Source organism: Haliaeetus albicilla, chromosome W (assembly GCF_947461875.1).
Source record: "Haliaeetus albicilla chromosome W, bHalAlb1.1, whole genome shotgun sequence".
NCBI classification, from domain to species: domain Eukaryota; kingdom Metazoa; phylum Chordata; class Aves; order Accipitriformes; family Accipitridae; genus Haliaeetus; species Haliaeetus albicilla.
This window is the reverse complement of record NC_091515.1, coordinates 25,545,872-25,558,059: the sequence shown is the minus strand read 5'-3', so window position 1 is coordinate 25,558,059 and position 12,188 is coordinate 25,545,872. Positions and strand designations below refer to the sequence as shown.

General features: G+C 40.0%; 1 protein-coding gene and 1 long non-coding RNA gene across 2 annotated transcripts in view; one reads left to right on the top strand and one right to left on the bottom strand.

Annotated features, from left to right (window-relative positions):
* The window catches only part of LOC104313543 (protein mono-ADP-ribosyltransferase PARP8), a 192,644-nt gene that overhangs the window by 17,889 nt on the left and 162,567 nt on the right, over window positions 1–12,188 (bottom strand). Inside the window, exons 15-17 of the mRNA XM_069775480.1 lie at window positions 8,199–8,291; window positions 4,072–4,197; window positions 2,460–2,525 (exon numbers count right to left, since the gene is read on the bottom strand). Coding sequence (XP_069631581.1) covers window positions 2,460–2,525; window positions 4,072–4,197; window positions 8,199–8,291 — 285 coding nt within the window. The remainder of the gene's footprint in view (window positions 1–2,459; window positions 2,526–4,071; window positions 4,198–8,198; window positions 8,292–12,188) is intronic.
* LOC138683533 (uncharacterized) overlaps window positions 1–12,188 on the top strand; it is a 287,545-nt gene that overhangs the window by 172,590 nt on the left and 102,767 nt on the right. The gene's annotated exons all lie outside the window — the stretch shown is intronic.

Below are 12,188 nucleotides of genomic sequence, written 5' to 3'. Positions count from 1 at the left end.
GATACACATTTAGCAAAAGCCACCTGGTTAGTCAACACCAGAGGATCTGCCAATCGGAGTGGCCCTGCCCAATCAGAATTTTTACATACTGTAGAAGGGGATAAAGTCCCTGTAGTGCACATAAAAAATATGTTAGGGAAGACAGTCTGGGTTACTCCTGCCTCACGCAAAGGTAAACCCATTCATGGGATTGCTTTTGCTCAAGGGCCTGGGTGCACTTGGTGGGTGATGCGAAAAGATGGGGAAGTCCGATGTGTGCCTCAAGGGGATTTGATTTTAGGTGAAAATAGCCAGAATTAAACTGTATGATATTAGTTGCTATATAACCCTGCTACTGTATGTTATCATTACTATAATTGTTATATGCTATATCCATAGTACGATAGTAAGAATCACTTGGATCAAGCAAGAAAGAACTGTGATAAAACTGAGCAAAGCGCAGTAGAGGTGGATCCAGAACTGACTCCAGCATGCAACAATCCAACGGTGCACACCATCCTCCTGCTGCGCCAAATGTCACCTGCTCATCACACCGCACTGAAGCCCAATTCTGCTCTACCGACTGAGAGGACTTTGCACCATCCCTCCTGCTCAGACAGACTGATATGACAGATGGAGCCCAGAGTCAGAAACTAAATGAACTCAACAAACATTTTATGAACATAACCCATAAACTGAAGGAATGATATCTCTGTGTGTGTATACACACATATATATATATCATTGTTCATATGTCTCAAAGGGATGGAAAGGTGGTGATGATTGATCAGAATGTAACTAAAGGTATGGGAACTGAGCATGACGTCAATGGTATAGAATAAGGGGTGGATACTGTCCTGGTTTCAGCTGGGATGTAGTTAACTGTCTTCCTAGTAGCTGGTACAGTGCTATGTTTTGAGTTCAGTATGTGAAGAATGTTGATAACACTGATGTTTTCAGTTGTTGCTCAGTAGTGTTTAGACTACAGTCAAGGATTTTTCAGCTTCTCATGCCCAGCCAGGGCACCTGACCCAAACTGGCCGACAGGGTATTCCATACCATGTGACGTCCCATCTAGTTTAGGAACTGGGAAGTGGGGGGGGGCAGGGATTCGCCACTTGGGGACTGGCTGGGTGTCGGTCGGCGGGTGGTGAGCAATTGCCCTGTGCATCATTTGTACATTTCAATCCTTTTATTACTACTGTTGTCATTTTATTAGTGTTATCATTATCATTATTAGTCTCTTCTTTTCTGTTCTATTAAATCGTTCTTATCTCAACCCAGGAGTTTTACTTCTTTTCCTGATTTTCTCCCCCATCCCACTGGATGGGGGGGGAGTGAGTGAGCGGCTGCGTGGTGCTTAGTTGCTGGCTGGGGTTAAACCACGACAATATTATAGCAAACATTGGTGATCTCAGGGAGAACAGCAGAAGACGTCTATTTATGTTTGGCTCTTGGAATAAGAAATTGGACTGGAACTTCACAAAATTAAGTCTCTCAAAATACCCCAAGATAATCCACTCCAATTTGTTAACTGTTTTATGGTATAATCTGGTAAAATACTGTATCAGTTTATAATCCCTTTGAAAACCTTTCTTGATTTCAATCACAGTGCAAAGCATCCCTTTAAAACTCTTCAGTCCAAGAATTATTTTAACATTAAGAAAAAGCAAAATGGTGGTTTTATTTTTCTTTTTAAAAGACATTATATTAGGTAACAAATACCTGATTTTTTAAATTTTTACAAGATGTTACATTAAGTAACAAAAATATCTGAATTTTAATTTTCAATGTATTTTACTGCTCTCTGTACACCTCATTCTTCATTCCAGAATCCCAAAGTACTTTATGAATACATATAGAATAAGATTTATAAACTCTTGTGAGGTTACATTTATATAACAGTTGGAAAAGCAAGGTACATGAGAGAGGTTTCAATAATCACTTATAATCAGCTGGGCTGTTTGGGAAAGGAAGTGTAACAATAAACATAAGTACAGCTATCAGATTCTGTCCCACTGTGAATATTGAGAAACCGTATGGTAGTTATCCCAAGAGACCCAACCTTCCAAGTCCACAACCATACTTAGCTGATCAAGTGTTTTGTTATAATAGAAATAAAGCTATCATTCAGAACACTGTCACAAAATCAATTTATTTTGCTTTGGAAATAAAAGACCCAGTTTGACTTTGATATTTCCAGAAATGCAGCAGTTGATCATCTCATTACAATGTCCCGTTTTGCTGTTATTATCTCTTATTTAAACTTCAAAAGATCTGAGTTCTATTTCATCACTTTTATTTGACTGCTGTTATGGATACTCTAGGTTTGTTATTTTTAACATGCATTTTAATATTATTACAGCTCTATAGGAAAGAGATGATACTATTGACTTCCCCACTCATCATAGGTAAGCAATAAAAACATATTCCTAATTCTAGAAATGGCGATTAAGTTATGTAAAGATTTTTAAACTCACCTGTGTCATCTCTCTAATAGAAGTGATACTATCCAATGCTTTCATGACTCGGTCATAATTCTTCTTCTGATGTAGCATAAAATAAGCAAATAAATTAAAAGAATATTGGTCTTTGGCTCTACAAAAACCTGAATTCTTTGAGCGCATATAAAACTAAAGTTAGGACGAATGTTCAGCAAACCAATCTTTTCAAACATTTCTAACCAATAGCTTCCTTCCACCTTACACACAGACTCTCTCATTCATAGTTCGGGAAAATTCCCTGAAAAAATATTATCATGATGTTTTTTCTTTGAATTTCACTGGAATCCCCAACACACAACAATGTGACTCACTAAAAAAATTAGGTCACTTTTTAAACAAATATTTGTAACTAAACACAGGCTCTGCCAGTTATTTGGACAATATGCTATTAAGTTAAATAATGTAGTGAACAAATAGATTTTAAATAAAATGCTAAATAAGCAGATGTGTTTACTTTGCCAACAGCTCTATAAAACTTCAGAGGTCCTTCAGTTGTCCCTCTGCCTCACCCTGACCCTTGTCTACCTTCTGACTGGGAATTGCTATCAGAGGGCTCCACCTTTTCTGAGTGGATGAGCTTAACAGTCCATGCTTCACCAGCTCCACATGTAACATTGCCTTCAGGAGCCCCATTGTTCCCCATCTTTGGGTCTTTCCAACTTCTGCCCATGGGCTTTCACCTCGCCCATGCTGGAAAGAAGCTGGGAGGAGGTGGTGTGGGCCCTGCTAGCCCAGGGGCTCTCTCCACTCCTCTTCTGGTGTGACCCCTTTTCACATTCCCTCATCTGCTTCAAACCCCTGCCCTGCCTAGCAGTCGGACTAGCTGTCTCCTCATTAGCCCCTTTCCAAGCACCTCCTGGCAAGTCTTCCTTCCTGCACACTACAGAACACACTCACCCCTTCCTCTGAGAAAGACCACTGCTAACTGGCCTTTGTTCAGAAAAAGTGAAATGCATCACAATGCAGGATGTCCAAAGTTCTCACTTATGCCTTTGAGGATGGTTCAAGTGAGCTGTAATAGTTCACAGCTTCCCTAGGGCTTCTCTGAGAGGCAGCATTTGCAGCCTGAGGAGCAAGTAGTGCAAACACAATTCTTTACTTCAAAATTTGATGCTTGTACAAAACTCTACTGTTATGTCCAACATTTGATAAAATTAAGATTAAGGACATAATTGTTTGCAAAGAGAAAATGAGATGACAGCAATAACCACTTTAAGAATAAAAAGATGGACTGGAAATCCCCCAGTCTACATGGTCTACACCTCCCAAAGGCCATCTTTCTCTTTGTGTCCAATGTGTACACTGAGAGAAAGACACTAAGAATATAAAATTTTGCACCTAGAATTTGTACCCTAAAAGAAGTTCTTGGCTTCAACATAATTTTGAATGCAATTTACAGTTTATTCACAAATACCTTCTCAGAGACAATTAAAAAAACTACAAAGTTCTGAAAATAGTCACACGCTTGTGCTATATTCTGGAGCTGTATCTCTTACAGTAAAGGAGACTCCTCCAGAAGAAGGCTTTGTTTTAAAATCTAATGCATGACTGAAACCAAGCTATGACATAATGAAAGATAACTACTTACCCTAGGGTTAAAGGCCAGCATCTGAGGATCATTAGGATCAACTACAGAAGGATATGGCTCAAAAATGACAACTTTCCTAGGTGACTCTAACGCAGACCGACACATGGATACTAACAGATCAACCACCTAGGGATAAAGAAAAATATTTATTTAATATATGTACTTTCATATTGTATCATCCAGTCTGCTTTTTTTACACATTACAGTAATACCATATTTCATTGTTATCTATATTACCTAAACCATGTTATCCACAGGACATAGTTTAGGACTGAAATTTTTCCATTGACCTCAACAGGCTTTGGGTTGAGCCCTGGTACATTATTCCAGGTGCATAAGTAGGACCAGTATCTGGTCCTAAATGTATTATCACATCAAATATATTGCTTGCAGTCCTGCTTTCTCTTGTGTACATGTGCTAATTCCTGGATTAAATTAATTCTCTAGGGAAATTAAGTTGTGCTTGATCTGTGTATCTTTGTGCAGTAGATGCCAGTGAAAAATGTTGCTCAAGAAAGAGGAAGGGATTGTAAATCTGTACCACTGCCTGCTGTTCTCCTGAAGACTGTAATCATGGAAACACTAGCAAACATTGCTTCTGCTAAAGCTAGAACAGTGCAGTGATTTAACGGTCATTTGCATGGCTCACACTGGGAGATCCTCTTCCTTCCTTCCTGTTGTACAAAATTATGACATGACTTTGAATATCTATGATTTCCAAGATTTCACCATAAGATGTGTGTACACAACATAGGCATGTATTCACATATGTTGCACGTAGGCACATATGCAACTTAGCAACAGATTTCTGTATAATTGTTTCAAAATTTGTAACTCAGAGGTTAAAAATAGACTACAGCAATCACAAAACAGAGAGAATTCTGGCAACTGTGAAACCTAAATCCAGCTCATAATGAAATCCAAAGTTGCTATATAAAAACGTAGCTGCAAATTAGCTCATTTCCCCCTGGTTTCTCTGTGCCTTCTGAAAACATTCCTGTGTGAAAACAGACTTTTCCATGAAAGAAAGGAAAATCTGAGATGAGCCATACTTAGTAGGCATCCCTGGTTCCTCCCACAGTTCCACATGGATCAGATCTCATCTCACAGCTCAAGCTGTTCTAGAAGTTATTATATATCTGATCATCTGGAGTAAAAAAAAAAAAGATGGTCCTTTAGAGAAGCAGAATGAAAATAAGAATCATGATGAAAGGGAAAAGGAACTGTGCTGCAGTGAGTCATACTGTTGCCATTCTCCTCTGCTCATTTAGCATGAGTGGACAATTTTCTCCATCAGTTTAAAAATATTCTGTTAGTTCCAGTTACTAAATATCACACATATATTGAAAAATGAAGTTTTTTAAATAACAATTCCTTCCTCCATGGTGCTCTCATTTCTTTCCAGTTTATAATACCTGCAAGTGTGATGAATGTTTCAAAATAGGGCATCTGCATTAGCATTTGCAAAGGAGACCAGGAGTCTGCATACACAGCCAGGTCAGGCAACAGGCCTGCAACTCTGTAAATGTATTACCATGAAATTGAGCCCAAGTTCATACACCCTGCTTCTCAGAAGCACTTCTTAGCCTCCAGTTGCAAAACACTACTAGGGAAGAGTTGTTTGAGTCCCCAAACCTCTTAATACAGTGACCCAAAGTTGTCTTGCTTTATGATTTGCATGATGGGACTTTTTGTCTTAAAACTGGCACAGTTCTTAGAACACCATCCCAAAGCCCTCCTTTAAAACAACTGTTGACTCCTATATTGTTTCTTACCATGATACCAGCATATTGTTCTGACATGGGGGAAAACATGCATAGATCAGGCTCAATTAAACCCCTGATTTCCCCGAGATCATTGTTTTGAGCTGCTGGAATGCAGAGCAACTTAAACTGGGAGGTAAGTCTAATACAAGCTTTATAATACAAACTTGCGCATGCGTTCCTTGGTAATGGGAAGTGCTGTGGATCTAGTAAATATCCTTATAGCCAGGCCCAAACTTCTTAACGATAGGTACTGAAGTACATAAGTTAGGATTTAAATATTTTCAAGGAGGACAAGATGACACTTGCTGATGACAATTCTCTCTTACAATATCAGTCTCTCAGACAGTGCCTCTCTCTCTCCAGAGACTCTCTACAGGGAGTCTGAACTATCAACAAATCAGACATTTAATTTTCAGGCATTTTGACTACGTGACTAAAATAAGGCAAGGTGAGTTCAGGCTTGAAAGTTTTAGAAAGTACAATCTCTTATTATTAAAAAGGAGCCATCAGAATATTGGGAGTGACAAAGTAGGGGTATATAGCTTAGGAAACTAGCTGAAAGCACAGCAGAAAGAACAGGATGTGATTTCTAATAATGGGAACCTATATTTAGGCTCTTTCACTACACAAAATGATTTGGAGGAAGATTCATCTGACAAAATGTAGAGATTCACAATGTGAACACCTACCTCTTACTAGTCAGCCTAGGCTCTCTTTATAATCAATGGAGAAAATAACCACTGTGCTGATAGTCTATGCTGTGATTCACACCATCCTAAACTAATGTCAAAAATAGATCAGATGAATCAAACCCTAAGAGTGTTAAATTCTTTCTGCAAACAGGAACAGGAGCTCAACCAGATCAGATGTAGTGAGCTGGGTGCAATGCTATCACTAGAGTGAGACTTAGCAAAATTTAGTCATCTAGGTCCAATGGGACAATTGACAAACCTCTTATCTAACTCTTTTAAGTACCATTAAGGTTGTAATCACTTCAGTACTCTTCAGCAAAGCTCTGTAGATGTAGAGGTACTCTAGAGATCTAGAACAAGCTCTGCATATGCCTGCAACAGTGATATCTACATAAAACACAGAGTGAGTGCTAATCATGACCACCTCTCCTGTCAGCTGTATTTAAAAAGAGAAGTGAGAGCTACTTGTTTGAATCTAAATACCATGTAAGTGCCTACATTCAAAAAATAAAACTCTAGCTCCACAGAAACACATAGCTGAGGTCTTCAGAGGACTTCAGGCTGGGGAAGAGGTGGGGCTTCATCAGCACACCTCTCTACATTTCTTACAAGCTTGCACAGGTATCCCAATGTTTGACATGCTAGATGTTGCAAATATAGCCATCTAATGGTCTTCAGACATCAGATGAGCTGATGTGCAGATCCCATAGTTATATACTCAAGTGTATACCTGGTGTACACTGCTGCAAGTTTCTTCCTTTGAGGATATGCCCATAGGTGGTATTCAGGCACTTAGCCAAATACTTTATTTCAGGTGGCTAGACCCACTAGTGCTAGTTAAAGTTAACTGAACTGAACATTTGCTCTTCCAAAAACCATGTTGCTTACTACGTAAGTGCACAGTGAGTGACACGTGTTTAGGAAATCAGAGAGGAATACACTTTTCCATAAGATGTGTAAATTTTTAACTTTAAGATCTTAAAAAGATTTTAAACATAAGATCTTTTAATTTTTTAATTTACTGAATTCCTGTAACTATTTTAATCTAAGTTTAAATGTGATTTGGAAACATAGTTTAAAATACTTTGTTTTAAGGCACATACAAAATTATGAAAGAAAACAATGATATGGTTATAACTACATTAATATCTGAACTTAGAGTCAGGAAGCAAGCTTACATTAAATTCCTGATCCTTGAGAAAAGAGAAAAAAAACTATGTAGCAACATCAGTAAGGACTTTCCCACTGTTATTTAATGATCAAAACAACAGATGCTCAGTGGATAGCTGCAACCAAACACCATGAACGGGAAGTAGCTTATTAATTGCGTGAGAGTAGTAATGGCTCATTAGGTGAAAATAAATGGGAATTATCTCCAAATGACAATGGCTGCCTTTACTAACAACCCAGGTGACCTAATTGAAGAGAACAAGAAAACAGGGTTACTCTAATTACATGGAAGCAAAACAATGGAAGTATCTGATTAGTACTGTTTGAAAATGCCATGCATAAAACAGTGTGTTTACAGTTATAAAAGAGGACAAATAAATAATGCTTACCAAAGAGTACTCATATGGGGAATACAAGTCAAAATAAATACTAGAAGAGACTGAGAAGACTGAGTATACTATAGAAAATCAGACATGTAATAAGCATTAGATAATTCTACCTGAACCCCAGTTGCAATTTCATCAGCAGCTTCGTTCATCACTCCTAACGTTTGGAAAGCAAATACACAGAGCTCCCGTTCACAAACAGTGGGCTACACAGAGAAAGTAAGTTAATTATATTTTTGTTCTAGTTTTGGGTTATTGGTTTTATCATGCAATACCTACAACAAAACCCAAACACATTTAATGTGAATTTTTTTCTTCAGATATTAACTGCAACATTAATTTCAAATTATGAATACATGTCAATTGTTGAGGAAGATACATTAGAGAAGCATTTTAATAATCTGAAAAACAAGTGTTAAGAACTCTAAAACTCCTAAGTATTCAAAGAGGCTAAACTTGAAAGAAATCCAAACAGATTACAAAATCAAAATTACAGTCATAGTACCCAAATGTCCTTAACACTGTCATATCAGACTCTGAAAACTTCCTACATAATTAAAATTAATGCAGAACAAATCCAGAAACTAATGGGGGCACCCCCCTTTCACAAAGGCAGGTTTATTCTTCAAGGATTGTTATTCTGCTGTTGAGAATACACATAAAAATATGATCCAGAAGACAAATTTCTTGAAGAAGCTACTTTTAATTTAATTCTTAACTAAATGTATTGGATTTGTGTGGCAAGGTTTTGGTAGCAGGGGGGCTACAGGGGTGGCTTCTGTGAGAAAATGCCAGAAGCTTCCCCCATGTCTGATAGAGCCAATGCCAGCCGGCTCCAAGACGGACCCGCCGCTGGCCAAAGTTGAGCCGATCAGCAACGGTGGTAGCGCCTCTGTGATAACATATTTAAGAAAGGAAAAAAACCTGTTGCACAACAGCAGCTGGAAGAAAGGAGTGAGAACATGTAAGAGAACCAACCCTGCAGACCCCAAGGTCAGTGAAGAAGGAGGGGGAGGAGGTGCTCCAGGCGCCGGAGCAGAGATTCCCCTGCAGCCTGTGGTGAAGCCCATGGTGAGGCAGGCTGTCCCCCTGCAGCCCAGGGAGGTCCACGGTGGAGCAGATATCCACCTGCAGCCCGTGGAGGACCCCACGCCGGAGCAGGTGGATGCACCCAAAGGAGACTGTGACCCCATGGAGAGTCTGCACTGGAGCAGGCTCCTGGCTGGACCTGTGACCCCATGGAGGGGAGCCCATGCTGCAGCAGGTTTTCTGGCAGGACTTGTGACCCTGTGGGGGACCCACGCTGGAGCAGTCTGTTCCTGAAGGACTGCATGCTGTGGAAAGGACCCATGCTGGAGCAGTTCGTGAAGAACTGCAGCCCGTGGGAAGGACCCATGTTGGAGAAGTTCATGAAGGACTGTCTCCCATGGGAGGGACCCCACGCTGGAGCGTGTGATGAACTGACCACAACCCCCATTCTCTGTCGCCCTGTGCCACTTGGGAGAAGGAGGTAGAGAAGCCAGGAGTGAAGTTGAGTCCAGGAAGAAGGGAGGGGTGGGGAGAAGGTGTTTTAAGATTTGGTTTTATTTCTCATTATCTTACTCTGACTTTTGATTGGTGATAAATTAAATTCATTTCCCCAAGTCGAGTCTGTTTTGCCCATGACAGTAATTAGTGAGCAATCTCCCTGTCCTTATCTCGACCCACGAGCCTTTCATCATATTTTTTCTCCCCTGTCCAGTTGAGGAGGGGAGTGATAGAGTGGCTTGGTGGGCATCTGGCATCCAGCCAGGGTCAACCCACCACACTAATTTAACAATTCACTTGTAAACTTTAAGATAATGCATTATAATTTTATAGAATGAACACTGTATTTGGGAAGGCCACATGTTATTTTATAAGTAAAGGTGCTTGCACCCTTTTTTCAGATATCAGAAAGAAATAAAAAAAACTTGCTGTTGAACCATTTTTGCCTATCTTTTTGAAAAATTGAATTCACAATTACCATTACAATGATCAAATAAAGCAACATATTTAAACTTCTGTATATTGAGTGAGAATTGAGTGTTCTGCCTTCATAAAGCAAACAGAGCAGAAATAAAAAAGAACACAGTTTTAAGTAAAGAGAATAGGCACGTCTTCATAAGCTTCCTAATTGGTTACATCCCTTACAGCAACTCCATGCTTATTTACTGAAAGATAATTAGCAGATTAACTTTTTAAAGGCTGAAGTAATGAATCCCACAAAGTGAATTGTTATAAGCATTCAAAATGAACAGAGTGGAAAGAAATACAAGAAGCAAACATAAATTAAAACCTTCCTTAAAATTGACCTCAATAAACATAACTTTTTATTACAATGTTGAAAACAATCAAAAATATTTTTTGGATACTATTTGTTTGAATCCATATTATTAAATCCTAACTCACTGAGACTTAAAACGATCTTTGGTAGGCACTACTAAACTTTTATAACTAAAAATTCTGAGTCTAGCTACCATGATGATCACTAAAGTATGCGTAGCAGTACACTGAAGTTCAAGCCAATGTCTCTAGGAAGCACTTGCAGAAATGAAAACATTGAGCACACAATGAAAACATAAAATTTAGTTGAATTCCTTTTCAGGCAACAGCTTCATCAGTAATAAGCATACTGCTGTATTTGTAGTCATTTATTTCATATGCATTTGTTGGGTTTGAAATATAAAATCATAGAATCGTTTAGGTTGGAAAAGACCTTTAAGATCATCGAGTCCAACAGTCATCCATGCCCACTAAACCATGTCCTGAAGTGCCTTGTCTACTGCTTTTTGAATACCTCCAGGGATGGTGACTCAACCACTTCCCTGGGCAGCCTGTTCCAATGCCTGACAACCCTCTCAGTAAAAAAATTTTTCCTAATATCCAATCTAAACCTCCCCTGGCGCAACTTGAGGCCATTTCCTCTTGTCCTATCACCAGCCACCTGACAGAAGAGACCAGCACCCACTTCACTACAACCCCCCTTCAGGTAGCTGTAGAGAGCAATAAGGTCTCCCCTCAACCTCCTCTTCTCTAGACTAAACAGCCCCAGCTCCCTCAGCCGATCCTCATAAGACTTGTGCTCCAGGCCCCTCACCAACTTGGTTGCCCTCCTCTGAACACACTCCAGCAACTCAATGTCTTTCCTGTAGTGAGGGGCCCAAAACTGAACACAGTACTTGAGGTGCAGCCTCACCAGTGCCGAGTACAGGGGAACAACCACCTCCCTGCTCCTGCTGGCCACACTATTTCTGATACAGGCCAGGATGCTGTTGGCCTTCTTGGCCACCTGGGCACACTGCTGGCTCATATTCAGCCAGCTGTCAACCAGCACACCCAGGTCTTTTTCTGCCAGGCAGCTTTCCAGCCACTCTTCCCCAAGCCTGTAGTGCTGCATGGAGTTGCTGTGACCGAAGTGCAGGACCCGGCACTTGGCCTTGTTGAACCTCATACAATTGGCCTCATCCCATCAATCCAGCCTGTCCCTCTGTAGAGCCTTCCTACCCTCGAGCAGATCAACCCTGCCTCCCAACTTGGTGTCATCTGCAAACTTGCTGAGGGTGCACTCAATCCCCTCGTCCAGATCATTGATAAAGATATTAAACAGAACTGGCCCCAATACTGAGCTCTGGGGAACACCACTTGTGACCCGCCGCCAACTGGATTTAACTCCATTCACCACAACCCTCTGGGCTCATCCAGCCAGCCAGTTTTTTTACCCAGAGGAGAGTACGCTTGTCTAAGCCATGAGCCGCCAGCTTCTCAAGGAGAAGACTTCAATAAACATCTGAAATCTACTGCATTGACATATTCTCACATCAGTTGCTTTACAAGAGCTATCATCTTTCAAGTCTAATAGAGTAATTTGATTTATTTTATCTGCTATGTTACATTGCATTAGGCAGCATACAAAGCCTAACATGATCCAATTCACTGTGCCATGGCACACTAGACAAAAAGTATTTATTATTGTCATTATTCTTAGGTTTTTCATATTCAGAAAGTGGTTAAATCGCTTACTTGGGCGTATGGTGGCACTACCACCTTGACTGTCATAATCAGCAGTATACACAGACTCCCTT